At 36.5% G+C, this 15675-nt stretch overlaps 1 protein-coding gene across 2 annotated transcripts in view; it reads right to left on the reverse strand.

Moving 5' to 3' along the window:
* Positions 1-6868: 6868 nt before the first annotated feature.
* The window catches only part of pld5 (phospholipase D family member 5), a 52596-nt gene continuing 43789 nt past the window's right edge, over positions 6869-15675 (reverse strand). For both annotated transcript variants that reach the window (XM_068218282.2, XM_003198750.7), the window contains exons 7-10: positions 12043-12194; positions 10015-10180; positions 9808-9898; positions 6869-9039 (exon numbers count right to left, since the gene is read on the reverse strand). In XM_068218282.2, coding sequence (XP_068074383.1) covers positions 8789-9039; positions 9808-9898; positions 10015-10180; positions 12043-12194 — 660 coding nt within the window. In that variant the 3' untranslated portion in view covers positions 6869-8788. The remainder of the gene's footprint in view (positions 9040-9807; positions 9899-10014; positions 10181-12042; positions 12195-15675) is intronic.

Below are 15675 nucleotides of genomic sequence, written 5' to 3' on the forward strand. Positions count from 1 at the left end.
CTCCACATTTACAATCACGTGGTTTTGGTGAGGCGCGAAATTCAGATGGAGGAGGGCAGGAACACAGAGGAAATGCCGTATTTTTGCGATGTATGTCATATATCAAAGGAGACACAAATAGAAAACAAGCACATATGATGGGCATAATCCTTATATCATGATGAGGGCCGAGTTTTCCACTGAAGTAAAATGTCTTTGCCTGCCATTGAGGCAGCCGCAGCAGATAGCTACTACTGTATCATAGATATATACACTAGATATCGCATAGGGACCCTGAGCATGCGTCTAAAGCGCCGCCACATTTGTACAGTGCTCCCAGGACAAATGTCATTCAACAGCACTAGTCAAGAAGACAGTGTTACTACGTAAAGATGCTGGACTTTAGCGCTGTCTACGGGTGTAGTAACAAGCAAACAAAGAAAACAAAACAACGGCAGAACATTTCATAGGTAAGGTTTAGTTCTTTACGTTTTTGTATGTTATGAACTTTTGTGCTAACAGGTAACGTTATTGATAATAATAGTCACTTACTGCATTCACCATAAGGCAAAGTAGCACCAACTTACAATACACACTGGGCTTATGCTAGTTTTGTTGAATAAAATCAGCAAACAATGCAAAAGAAATGACAACGAGATGCTGCGGAACCAGGCCCGGCGCCAGGAAGTCAAAACTGAGGGGGCACTTTAAATCCATAGGGGGGCACTAGACCTGGTGACTGATTTTGGTCTCTTGTTTCTTTCATTTAGGCTATTTATTCGCATTTATTATTACTTTGCATTACTGCCTAAGTTACTGACCTAAGGCAGTAATATAGGCTACGTTTTAATAGTAATAACAATACGCAGTTTCGCTATTACGAATTTTATTAACGATGGTAATGCATACCGCTTATTAATGCAGACGGATGATGGCTTCAGTGCCAAACGAGTGCTTTAAATCATATGTTATTCTCCTTATTTCCGTTTTATTTCAAATAACAGCCCTATGAATGTTTAAAGTTTTAGGTAAAGACGTCAAATTATGCCCACACATGCAAGCTGACCCACGATCAGACAATTCATTTAACCGGTAAATAAATATAGTGAAATCAGCTTAACCGAGTCATCACGCTTCACAACCAACATCAGTGTTGGGGAAAAGCTAAATGTGACAATCTAATGTCATTCAAAACAATTACTTAGTTACATTTTAAGGCATTAGTGTAGCCAGAAAAATACCTAAAAAAGATACAAAAATTCACAGTTATTACCGTGAAAATTGGTTAAATTTTTATATGCTATATAACTTTTTTTTCATCATTTTAAATGTAAAAACAAAGATTTGTCTAAGGCTATTATAAATGTGTTTTTTTCGTGATATTGTAAACCATCATAAACCATATGTACCATAGTTTCTAGGCCTACCCGTCATTTTATTTATTAATTATTTTATTTATTAGGCCTTTTTTAATAGCTTGTTTTCAGGTTATTTTCATTTTAGGGCCATGAGCTAAGTCAAAACAAACTCGATATGTTGTATTTTAGCTCTTAAAGCAGATCTACATTATATTTTATGTTGTTTAATTTTGCATGAGCAAATAGCAGTATAGCCTAAGTTACATATTTTTAAAAGATTATCATTCTGCCTACCTGCAGCGCACGAGATTTCTCGGTTGATCCGCGGTAAATCCACTTAAGCACTATACCTATTCCATTTATAACACTGCAAACTTGACTTCGCAGGCCGATCATCTTTAAACGCAAAATGCATTTATTATGTGTTATACCTTGACTGCAGTTGCATAATGGGATGTTTCTCTACGCAACTGTAAAAGTGCACTTTTCAGCAAAATGAAAGCAAACATTCAAAGGGTTCTGCGTTTTGTCAATTTTAGCTTAATTGTAATAATATTAATAATAATATTAATAAATAAATTCAAATATTATTTATAGTGTAGCCTACTGTGGGACTGTGCAGTAAACTATTTATTTTTATTAAAACATTTTTATTAGGCTACATCTTCCCGAATAACTAATAAATGACTGGCAGTTGCGTCTCTGCTAAAATTAATTTAACAGCAAATTTCTTATGTGTTTTTTCCTTGTAGAGCTCAAGAGAGTTGTGTTTAAATAATTAGTTAACCAAAACATGTAATGAATTAAGCTGCTCCTATCATGTCACCCACTTTTCTCCCTTGTGAGTTGAGTGCGCCTCCATCGCCGTGTGCGCGTTTTAAAGGCTATTTACGGGCGCACCTGACCTGACGCGGGGACCGGATCTCTGGACTATAGGACTAGCTTTAACCTCACCATTTTCATAATTTAATTGCTATGTCATACATTTTAAAATATTTAAATGTGTGTTCTGAAGGTTGGAAGGACGGGAGTGTTAATAATTAATGACAGAAAGAATTTTCAGTTTGAGTGAACAATCCTTTATAAAAACTGGGGGGGCACAAACTCTGTCTGAGGGGGCAATGCCACCCTTTGCCCCCCCGTAGCGCCGGGCCTGTGCGGAACCATATTATAGTCGGCTAGTGAAGGAGTCCTTCAACGGAGATTCATTCATTTGAGAGGTGAAAGCATGAGAGGAGGAGTGTTTCAGGACATGGATTAGATCTAATTATGCTACAGTATAAGCTTTTTTTATTTCACTTTTAAATAACAACAGGCATTTCAACTTCATTGTTAAACATATATAACAATATATCCAATCAGCATAAGCAAAATTACTACACAATAATAGTAATAATAATTACATAAATAAACCTTAAATAATACAAAAGAAAATACATAACATTCAGGGGGGTCAGTCCATATAAGCTGACAAAAGCTTAAAGAGTTTTGAGGCATCTTTTGTTTTTACCTGTTTTATGGATTTATATAAAATGTTAAAATCATTTTTAAATGCTTTGAAACAAGGAGAAACGTTAAATCTAAATTTGTGAATATACAATTTTGCTACAATCAACATATTATTACACAGAAATTCAATTCTTTGTTTTTCATAAAAATGACAAACTTCATGTGATAGTCAAACGCAGGTATTAAATTGTTTATCATCAACCACTTTTACAATCTGTCCCAAAAGGATTTTACAATAGAACAGCTAAAAAAGATGATCCTGAGATCTTTCAACCAGAAAATAATAATTATTCATTTATGGATATTAAATGTAACAACAAGGTCCTTAGATCACTACTGACGAAAGAATATTTTCCTCTTCCTGTTAAAAGAAAAGTTTTATCTAAAGCGCACACTATTGAAGTTAAAAAAGATACCTGTCATTTCCCTTGTTACCTAACATGAAAGAAGTACATTTCAAAACAATTAACAACATTTATCCATGTAATGAATTTCTTAGAATAAGAATCCATTTTTGAATTCGTTTTTGTTTGTTTGTTTGATTGATTGATTGTATGTGTTTTGCAGATTTCGTCACACATAAAGCTTTCTAAAAATAGGTTCAATAAGAAAAAAATGTAAATTAACTTTTGAGTAAAACTTTGATCAAATTTGCATTCAAGTATAATTTTCAATGTATGTTCTTTAGGTGCGTGTACGTTTCATGCGTGTGTATGAGTGAAAATTTGTGTATATTATTTGCATGATTTATGAATTAAAAAATAAAATCAAACAGACATGACTGATAGATGGATGGATGGAGGGATGGATGGAGGGATGGATGGATAGATAGATGGATGGATGGATGGATGGATAGATAGATGGATGGATGGATGGATGGATAGATAGATAGATAGATATATAGATAGATAGATCTTTTTTCGTTATCAGTCATCTCGTTTCAAGCCTCCTCAGTTACTTCAAATCTCGCATTTCACAGTTAAGAGATTAAATCTTTCTCGCCGCTTCTCCTTTTAGATTGTGTGTGTGTGTGAGCAATACAACATTAACGTCTTGTTAGAACCTGAGAGCGAGTTTATTTAAGCTGATAAAGACAGAAAACAGCTGACTGCGGTCATGTGACAGCAATAGACCATCATAGGACTTTAATTCGGTCCCTCTCTTCTGCTGCTGTAACCCATCCGCCTCAAGGTTGGCCGTGTTGTGTGTTCAGAGACGCTCTTTTGCAGACCTCGGTTGTAACAATTGGTTATTTGAATTACTTTTCTATCAGCACCAACCACTCTGGCCATTCTCCTCTTCTCTGGCATCAACAAAGCTCACTGGATATTTTCTCTTTTTTGGACCATCCTCTGCAAACCCTAGAGATGGTTGTGCGTGAAAATTCCAGTAGGTCAGCAGTTTCTGAAATACTCAGACCAGCCCGTCTGACACCAACAACCATTCCACGTTCAAAGTCACTTAAATCACATTTCTTCCCCATTCTGATGCTCAGTTTAAACTGCAGCAGATCGTCTTCACCACGTTTACATGCCTAAATGCATTGAGTTACTGCCATGTGATTGGCTGATTAGAAATTTGCGTTAACTAGAAGTTGGACAGGTGAACCTAATAAAGTGGCCGGTGAGTGTAGATTTGTGGCCAATTTGTATTCTTTATAGACAGTTGCTTAAAAACAGTGTTGTCATGTATTCACTGAGATGCAGGAGAAATATGAAGCAACGGAGGCGATTTGTTACAGCTTTTTGATGTGCCGAACACACAGCCGCCCCAAGAGAGGCTTTAAATTGATTTGGTTTTTGAGAGATGCCTGCTGACAGTCTCACACAAATTACTGAACATCAACACAGCAAGAAAATCAATGGGACATATGTCGCCAATTTACCACTGTTAGTCAATTATTAATGAACACTTTAATATATAACAACAGTCGGTTAAGGTGCTATACATTTAATCACGTACGGTAATAAACTGTGCCTTGCATGGAGGAAAATCTGTATGTTATGTACACAGGACAACAAGTCATGCTGCAGCAAGCTTTTTTATTATATATGTATACAGTATATCATAAGATGCATAAGAGGTAGTCATTCAGACAGCAACAGCAGCTACAGTTTATAGCAGCATATATAAGGCAAAACATGCTAAAGCATCAGGCCACAGACTACTGAGAAATCAATGCAACACATGTGGCCTGTTTTATAAGATTATGTGATGCAATCAGCAGCGACTGGTTTAATAAAAACACCGGCGTTCCATTAAAATAGTCAGTTAAAAGATAATATATAAAAGCTACATTTAAAGGGTGTAAGCTTGCGTTAGTATTCGGTGAGTAAAACAGTCTTATCTTGTGTATACGATTGTACATATGTCTCAAGGCTGTGCATGCTGCATCATGTAAACATTTTATATATTTATAAATATATGTATATATACACACACAGTGTCAGATGTGGCATAATATTAAAACATCAACGCAATCTCAAAACAATTCGTAACTTTTTGATTTAGTTGGTAATTCAGATGAGTTTGTACGATCTAAAGATGTAGCGATATGAAAAATTCTGGGCCGAAACGGAAACGAAAATATTTTTTTATTGTTTATTAAATAACATAATTTATTTTATTTTTTAATTTAAGTTAATAATTATTCTGACTTAAAAAAAACACAAGCCAATCAAATAACCCCATTTTATCCAGAGCGTCATTTTACCAGTGTTGCCATGACAACACAGTAGCTCTATTGCAAGTGGCAGGATTAAGTACTTCATAGCTTGTCAGCACGTTAATTGAGCAAACTTTGTTTTTCTGGTGAGAATGTGCGTTTCATGCATAGATAAGAATGGGTTCATGAATGTAACATCGACAGATATTAGTGGAATAATGAGCTATTTTGAACTTTGATGGTGAAAAAGGAAATTGCCATTTTTGGTTGTTAATTTTCAGCTACTCGGTGCATTCCTAGTATGATCTTATTCATATGTTTCAGTATAAATTGCTCATTGCTTAATGGCAGTTAGAATTAGGGGTGGGATTTGGTAGCGTGCCACTTTTTACAAAAAAAAAAGGAAAATCGCAAGTTTTAATTCAAATATAAATTATTTATTAAACTGTATCGCAAGTATTTGTAAGAATTAGCCACTTTACTGACAATCCAACGCTATCCCATGGCTATTCGAAACTTTTTGATTTAGTGGCTAATTCAGTTGAGTTTGTATGATCAGTTGGGTTTAGGGGTGGGATTTTGTTTTCCTACTTTATTGACCGTCGAAAACCAAAAATGCCATTTTCAGCCAATAATTATTTTAGTATGAATTGCTCATACTTCAATGACAGATGGGTTTAGAGGTGGGGTTTGGGAGCACGGCCCCTCAAGTTTTCATACAAATGAAATTGTATGTATTCGTGTGAATTAGCCACTGACAATCCAATGCTATCTCACGGCAATTGGTAACTTTTTGATATAGTGGCTAAATCGCATGAGTATGCATGATCACATTTACATTTTAGTGCAATTTACTCATCCTCAATGACGGTTGGGTTAAGCAGTGGGAATTAGTGCCACACCTACTTTATTGATCCTGAAAAAATGAAAATGCCATTTTCGGCCAATAATTTTCAGTAATTCAGTGCATTCCTAGTATGATCTCATTCATACATTTTACTATGAAGTGCTCATCCTTCAATGACAGCTCTGTTTAGGGTTGGAGTTTGGGAGCTTGGAGCACTGGGTTGGAGTTTGGGAGCACACCCAGTTTCATACAAAATAAATTGTGTGCATTTGAATGAATTAGCCACTGTTCTGATAATCCAACGTTATATCGCGACAATTGGTAACTTTTTGATTTAGTGGCTAATTTGTATGAATTTGTACAATTTTATTTGTAAAGTTTAGTATGATTTGCTCATCCCCAAAGACAGTTGGGTTTAGGGCCGGGGTTTGGTGCCCCATCTGCTTTATTGACTCTGGAAAAACAAAAATGGGAGCACGCCTCCTTTTAAAAAAAGTTTTCATTCAAATTGAATTGTTAATTGAACTTTATTGCAAGTATTCGTACGAATTAGCCACTTTTTTGACAATCCAACGCTATCCCATGGCAGGTCATAACTTTTTGATTTAGTGGCTAATTTGTATGAGTTTGTATGATCAATTGGGTTTAGGGGTGGGGTTTGGTGCCACACCTACTTTATTGACCGTGCAAAAACAAAAATGCCATTTTCGGCCTATAATGATCAGTAATTCGGTGTATTCCCAGCATGATCTCATTAATACATTTTAGTATGAATTGCTCATCCTTCAATGACAGATGGGTTTAGAGGTGGGGTTTGGGAGCACGGCTCCTCAAGTTTTTATACAAATTAAATTGTATGTATTCATGTGAATTAGCCACTTGTCTGACAATTCAACGCTATCTCATGGCAATTGGTAACTTTTTGATATAGTGGCTGAATCGCATGAATTTGTATGATCACATTCATACATTTTAGTGCAATTTACTTAACCCCAATGACGGTTGGGTTAAGGGGTGGGATTTTGAGACACACCTACTTTATTGACCCTGAAAAACTGAAAACAATTTTCAGTAATTCGGTGCATTCCTAGTATGATCTCATTCATACATTTTAGTATGAATTGCTTATCCTTCAATGACAGCTCTGTGTAGGGTTGGGATTTGGGAGCTTGGAGCACTGGGTTAGAGTTTGGGAGCACGCCGAGTTTTCATGCAAAATAAATAGTCTGTATTTGTACGAATTAGTCATTTTTTTGACAGTCCAACATTATATTATAACAATTGGTAACTTTTTTGATTTAGTGGCTGATTTGTATGAATTTTTACAATTTTATTTTTACATTTTAGTATGATTTGCTTATCCCCATTGACAATGGTTTAGGGGCCAGGTTTGGTGCCTTATCTACTTTATTAACCCTGGAAAAACATCAACGGGAGCATGCCTCCTTTAAAAAAAATCCCAGGTTTTCATACAAATTAAATTGTATGAACTAGTTGCGTTACTTAGTTACTTTTTATGATGAGTAATGCATTTCAATATTAAGTTACTCCTCCAAAAAGTAACTAGTTGTGTTACTCAGTAACTTTGTATGGTAAGTAATGCATTTAGATTGTATGTATTCTATTGAATTAGCCACTATTCTGACAATTCAATGCTGTTTTAACTCAATTCGAAACTTTTTTTAATTTAGTGGCTAATAGGTATGATTTTGACATTTTAGTACGATTTGGTCATCCCCCAATGATCTTTGGGTTTAGGAGCAGGGTTTGGTGCCACACCTACTTTTAAAAAGGCATATGTTTTCATGCAAACTCGTACAAATTAGCCAAAAAATGGGGAAAAAAGTTACGTTTTATCATGAGATCAGGCTGGCCAATCCGTACAATAGTTACGTTTGCTTATGAGATCAGGCTGAATCAAACAGAAAGCAATGACAGCTACAGTATGAGGCCGCAGTGTGCTTTGGCATTTGTTCTTCAAAATCTCTTTCAGTAAAAATGTGCTTAATTCTTAAAAAATGATGATTAATAAACATCTTGGAAAAAAACAAACAAACACAAACTTGCATGACTATAAAATTTTGGCAATGTTCTTTCTCTGAAAAAACTCCCACGGTAGTTGAATATTTTGGTTTAAAATGAGCAAAGTCTGAATATCGGAGTACATTTCCACAGTTCTCAGGTTTGCTTATCTAAATAAGCATGCATTATATATAACCATTGAGTGTAAGAGTAAAGTTTTACATTGAAAGTGCTGTATTTAGATGTCAAAACGAAAGTTTCCTTCACAGAAGTCCTTCAGAGATTAAAATTCAGTTCCATCGACAGCATTTGAAAATTCAAATGGTAAGAGTCATGGCGCAGATGTTCTGAGGCACAAAGTCCTTGGCTTATTGGTCCCGCTTGAGAGAGAAACTCCCGCAGAGAAACTCACTCATGCTCTCTGCTTTCTGTTTTTGTCTTCAGACTTTGCAGTTTCTGCTTCCCATGTTGGCTCTCCTGTAAGGTTGTGCTGCCAGAGAGCAGGCTTATTGTGTAGGGTGAAAACCAATCTCTTTCAAAAGCAGCCGTCAGCTGCTCTACAATCGAGTCTCGTCCGTCCTGCTGGTTCTCTGGTTCCTGAAACACCAGCCCAGCTCCTGCATTGAAGGCAAACTCACTGCCAACCCAGTCCAGATTTCCTAATGGGCAGAGAGTTTGAATGTTAATAAATCAGACCAATGCACTAAATTGGATGTTCATTAAAAAAGACCATAAGATGCTTCTCAGAGATGTAATGGTACACATGCATACAGGAACATTTCAGTATGGGTTTCTTGGTTTTGGTATGCGTGTGTCATACAAATACAATGTTGTTTTAACCATGCACTGCACATGTGGAACCTAATTTGAAAGTCTAGTTTTATAGATCTTAATTTCTTTTTTTAATATTTTAAACTCACATAAATTCTTAAAAGGACAGTTCACCCTCCCAAAAATAAAATGTATTCACTCTCAAGTGTTTACTCGCCATCAAGGGTTTCCAAACCAAAAAAGAAGACATTTTTAAAACTACTTACTAAATTACAATTGCTGAGAAAAACTACTCAATTACAGTAATTTGAGTATTTGTAATTAGTTACTTTACACCACTGGCGACAAGCCATCAATTAAAGGGTCAGTTCACCCAAAAAATTAAATGATAACATTTTAGGGTGACCTCTGTTGAATAAAGGGACTAAGCTGAAGGAAAATTACTGAATAAATAGTGAGAAATTTTTGGGTGAATTCTACCTTTAACACTTAAAATGAAGATTGTTTAAATTACATTTTATAACAATAGGTGGCGACAAGCCAAGAAAAAAGGGGTCAATTTATCCCAAAAATTTGTATTCTGTTATTAATTACTGACCCTATGAGTGTATGTGTATCCATGTCTGTGTGTGTATGTGTTTGAGAGAGCTTCTTACCAATGTACACTGCGTTGTCTGTTACCACAAATTTATTCTCATTCATCCTGTGCTGAAATCCGCCCATCTGCTCCTTGCCTCTGTAAAATCTCTGAATTAAAAAACAGACATGCATATATACTGTAAAATCCAGCCGGTGTTGTATAATATATGCAAATACATGTCTTATGTATTTCAGTGGATCAATCAAACATGTTCTGTCCTCACCACCTCAATAGAGCAGACTGGCAGTCCTGTGCACAAAGCCTGCATTGATGTCATAAAGTTAAAGGTCAGCGGATGTGTTCGAGTCCACAGACTGATTAAAAGACGAACTTTGACCTCTTTCAGTACTGCAGCCTCGCGGAGCATCTCATCTATTGGCGACCAGTACCTGAAGCAAGAAATAACATGACAAGCCACATAACTGTTGATAAGGTGAAGGATCACAGAGATGTCACAACAATCTCAAAAATAACAACCGTGTCTGCTGCATTTATAAATAGCTCTGAAGATTTATTCATGCATTCATTTTCCTTAGGTTTAGTCCCTTATTTATCAGGGGTCGCCACGGCGGATGCCCTTCCAGCTGCAACTCAGTACGGGGAAACACCCATACTCTCACATTCACACACAAACACTACGGCCAGAAAGAAAGAAAGAAAGAATGAAAGAAAGAAAGAAAGAACAAACGAATGAATGAATAAAAAAAGGAGGAACGAAAGAAATAAAGAACAAACGAACAAAAGAACGAACGATTGAAAGAAAGAAAGAAAGAAAGAAAGAAAGAAAGAACAAACTAATAAAAGAATGAACGAACAAACGAAAGAATGAATGAAAAAAGAATGAATGAAAGAAATAAAGAACGAACAAACAAAAGAACAAACGAATGAACGATTGTAAAAAGAAAGAAAGAAAGAAAGAACAAACTAAAAGAGCGAACGAACAAACGAAAGAATTAATAAAAAAGAATGAACGAAAGAAATAAAGAACGAACAAACAAAAGAACAAACAAATGAACGATTGTAAAAAAAGAAAGAAATAAAGAAAGAAAGAAAGAAAGAAAGAAAGAAATTAGTACCAATTGAACTAGCATTAGCCACTAAACCGACAAAATGTAAAATAGTTTTGTTTCCCTGTGAGATCAGGTTGGAGGATCAGCACAAGCATGTAAAAGAGATGTGTGCCTGCAAAACACATTGTTAGAGTGAGTGAGTGAGTGAGTGAGTGAGCTTTTTTTTTTTTTTTTTTTTTATGTTTTTCTGTCTAATGGATGAATACAGTCTGCATACCCATTCATTTCTTTTGGTGGTCACTTTTGACCAGGAACACCACAGGTGTAACAAGATTGATTAAAACACTCAAAATTCAATGACACTTTATTTCATACACTGTAAAAAATGGCCGTGATTTCAATGGTAAAAAGCTGTAAAAATGCTACAGTACAAATCCGTAACCTGGTTAACGGTATGTTTCCTTAACATATACGGCGAATAACCGTAATTTGACTTTCTCAGAATTCCCTGCATGGCACCAACTTTTTTATGCATTTTGTTAACATTAATATGGATCTTTTTAGTTATTTCCCCATTGTTTCCCAATATAATGTTGATAAACAATGTTTATTTCATGACTTTAATTTTATGCGTGTTACCATACTGGTGCTTAGTTAGCCATACTGGTGCTGTGTGAATGACACTGAGCACCTTCTATGTGCTGATACTCTTTTCTGCGTGTGGGAAAAGTTAATTGTGATGAGCGTTGGCTCGTTATGTAACTTCCTTAACACCCCCTGCAAGTGGGTGTGCTAACGTGTCTAACTGTGTAACAAACGATGTTTAGATGTTGATCATTCAAAATACAGACATATTACCTCTATAATTAATGAAATACAGTAATTTACCGTAAAAGTGAGAAATTACTTTTACGGTTTGTATCGTGTTTTTAACGGTAAAGTACTGGCAACCACAGCTGCCATTTTTTTTACCGTAAATTTTATAGATTTATTTTTTACAGTGTAGCGTGGAGGATATCATAAGACCTTGAGGCAATCAGATGTAAAACACAATATTTATGAGTGATTTAAGTTGCAAATCGGTCAGATTTGACCCGAACATGACAAAGGTTAGGTCAACCCTATCACGAGTGTTACCTCTCTGTTTTCTAAAACTCATTTTAGCAAGTTTATTTCTCTTTTAACATGCATTTTATTGATGAAATGTATGGCTTAATGCCTGAAAAAGCCAGCAGCATTACCTTATGATTGCTGATCCTCTAAAGCTCCGGTTGACTAAGGGCAGGTAATCAGTTACAGAGATGTAAATGTATCTCTTCGCTTCTCGGATCACATGTCGTATAGCATCTATATCTCGACTCCGACCCTTCGGGCAAAACAGCTCTGGTGACGTCTATGAAGAAAAGTTCAGAAACACTATTAAAACAGCACTTTTGTTTTATAAGTTTTTTTTTTAGCTTAAATTCATAAGCTCACTACACCAGAACAAGGTAATGAGATGGTCGCCTGTGTACATACATCATTGTCAGGGAAATTGTATCAGTGAGCTGGAAATGTCTCCCTGCAGCCTATAACATTAGAGCGCTATTCATTTGACTGAGATGATGGATGTCTCAGATGCGTAGAGAAAACATCCTGTTGCTGGAAAGGAGTCAAGATTCATTACGCTCAAATTAGAAGCCAGTGGCCAGTGTCTTCACGTGTGGCGCAGCTTGGCATAGGATAAAGTCAAAGGGATAAATTACCTGCAGAGCGAGTGATCTTTCCATAATCAAATTATAGCCAGGGAAGCCATTGGAAGAGCAGTTTACATAAGAAAATCTTTCAATTAAAATGCACAACATGGGCCTATTTCTGCAGAATTGATCACAACATGTTTGTGCAGTAAATACTCTAATGAGAATATTTTTATACACTGTAAAAATATCCGTCAATTTTCCATATATATTGTGATTCATGTTTTTATTTTTCCCTGTTTATGCTTTTGAATTGCATTATGAGACCTTGATCTTTCTTCCAACAACTTTTAACCTTGAAATGTTAGAAAAATTTGATTTAATTTTATAAACATTTATAATAGTTTAAAGTGATATATTGTCTGGTTTGGTGTTGTATATTATGCTACAAAATCCTTGTAATAAACTGCCAGTACATTTTATGGTATTATGTTACTGTCAACGCAGGCTCATTCTGATTATGTACCCCAATATACATTTCTGGAGAGTGCCAAATATTAGAGGAGACAAAATTTATCGTTTCTTCAATGCACCGCGATGCAGACGTGGACAATTCGGTATCGGTTCAGTAATAATCATAACCGGTTATTACTGACGTCATTTACCTCATATGTCGCGAGGGGGACGATCGCGAGTATTTACAACGCTCTAACTACTTAATACTCATGAACTGTGCACAATTTCACTGTGTGTGTTTGAGAATGAAAGTAGCCTACCCCATCTCTCTCTCTCTCTCTCTCTCTCTCTCTCTTTCTTACACACACACAGTGGCCCATTTGTCCTGCTGGCGTGACTTTTCTTTTCCTCTCGGCTGTTTTACAGCGTTACTTTTGGATACAGAAACGAGCGCGTGTCTACAGAGTTTTCTCCACTATCATAGATCAGCTGTAAGATCGCCGCTGCCACCTGCCACTTATCATTCATCTGAAGAGCGCAGCCCGCAAGAGCCAATCGTAACCGTTTTTGTTGAGGGTGTGACCAATCAAAGAGGTGTAATAAAACTAGACAAGGATCAGAAATTGAGCTGGATATTTATATTTGTTTATATTATTTGCTAAATGCTCGTTTTTTTTAAAGTTACAGTTTAAATATCTGACTGTTTGTATTAAATGACAAAATTGTATTACAAATAATAGCCTAAATAAATATAAATATATTCATACATTTTAATACAAGAGCTGCTGCTGTGAAGAAAATATAAAAGCATCGTCAGTGCACCGTGATGCACCGAAATATCGAATTGAACCGAATCGATGACATGATAATCGTAACCGAACCGAACCGAACCGTGAGACTAGTGTAGGTTCACAGCTCTACCAAATATGTCCAAGGAGGTATGTTTTTTGGTGAGGGTTGTTTTTGCGTATCTGCCAGAGGCTGCTGTGTTTGTTTTTTCAGATCTCAAATTTCTCCCGCGAGTGCCATTCACACCTGCTGTTAAGCCACCAGAGGCCGCTGTCAACTGACTGACTGACCGATTGACTGACCCACCCTCCTCCTTCCCTAAACCCAATCAATAGTGTTAACAAAAGCACAAATTGACCAGGGCCCACCCACTTCCCTAAACCCAACCGACAGTGTTTTCAAAAGCATTGCAGAAAAAGAAAAGGCGCCCCTCACGGCAGCCTGATTTTACCACATTTTCACCCTGTTATTTACTTGTTTATTCTATTTTTTGGCTTCTGTTTTTGTTTTACCTGTTTTCTGGAACCATTCTTCGCCGGACCCGAACCCTGTCATCATGGTCCACATTACAAGCCCGCCAACGTATGCGGAGAGCCACTAGACAAACTGGTCACAGTGGGGAAGCAGTCTATACACACACTGTAAAAAAATCTGTTATTTTACTTTTTTTTCTAGCAGCTAGGGTGCCGGAAAAAAAAACGTAAAGTAACGGCCGTTAAAATTCAGACATTTATTGTAAAATAAATGACGGTAAATTACAAAAATTTAAATTTAAGGAAATTTCCGTAATTTAAAGTCTGTTATCTTACGATAAATGTCTGTAATTTAACGTTATTTTAATTTTTTTCCGGCACCCTAGCTGCTGTAAAATAACAGATTTTACAGTGTAGGTTAGTGGTCTAATTGTGAAAATGAACGATGTCATACCGCACCGTAGCTCTTGTTTTATAGACTAAATGCAGCCATACATTCCTCTGAATACATAATTTGCAATCTCCAGAAATGTATATAGTGCTACGTTTCCAGAATGAGTGGACTACAGTAACCAACATAGGCTTACTGTTGTCCACCCCTCACTCTTGTCAGCAACTTGGATTTTCTAACATAGGCTCATTCTGAAAATGTAGCCCTAAATAAATTTCTGGAGAGCGCAAATTATGTAGCCAGAGCTCTGTATGGTTGCATTTTGTCTTTAAAGCGAATGCTACGGGGCGGTATGACGTCGTTTCTTTTTTTGCTTACCAGCTGACCGCTTACCTCCGTATGGACGGTTTTCCCGCTGTTACCAGTTTGTTCGGTAGCTCAGCATGTGCTTTAGTGGACTTGCGACAATTCCAGAAAGCAGGTGAGACAAAAACAGAAGCTAAAAATAAACTAATCAAGTAAATAATAGGGTGAGAATGTGGTAAAATCTGAAAACGTGGTAAAAAACAGACAATGGCTTTTCTTTTTCTGGATTACTTTGTAAAACACTGTGGTTGGGTTTAGGGGAGGGTGTGGGCAGGTCAATTGGTGCTTTTTAAAATCCTATTGGTTGAATTTAGGGAAGAGGGAGGTGGGGCAGTTGATTGGTCATTCAGTCAGTAAACAGTTAGTCGACAGCGGCCTCAGGTGGATTTACTCGAGAAGAGCATGTGCGAATGGCACTCGCGAGAGAAATCTGAGATCTGAAAAAGCATACACAGTGGCCTCTGGTGGATTAGCAAAAACAAAAACTGCTTTAAAAGCTCCTGGGATGTATTTTGCTCTCTCCAGAAATGTATTGGGGTACATTTATCAGAATGAGCCTGGGTTGAGATTTTCTGTATTGTCAACCTCAAAAATAAATCTACCTAGAGAAAAGGGTTGAGAACAATGTGTAGCTCTAAGCCCCAGTCTTCCCTCTTTACTTTAAAAATAGATGTACACTGGCCTATCACCAAAGACAGCAAAAGAACAGACATCTTCACTGAT

Source organism: Danio rerio, chromosome 6, assembly GCF_049306965.1.
Source record: "Danio rerio strain Tuebingen ecotype United States chromosome 6, GRCz12tu, whole genome shotgun sequence".
In the NCBI taxonomy this organism is placed as follows: Eukaryota; Metazoa; Chordata; class Actinopteri; order Cypriniformes; family Danionidae; genus Danio; species Danio rerio.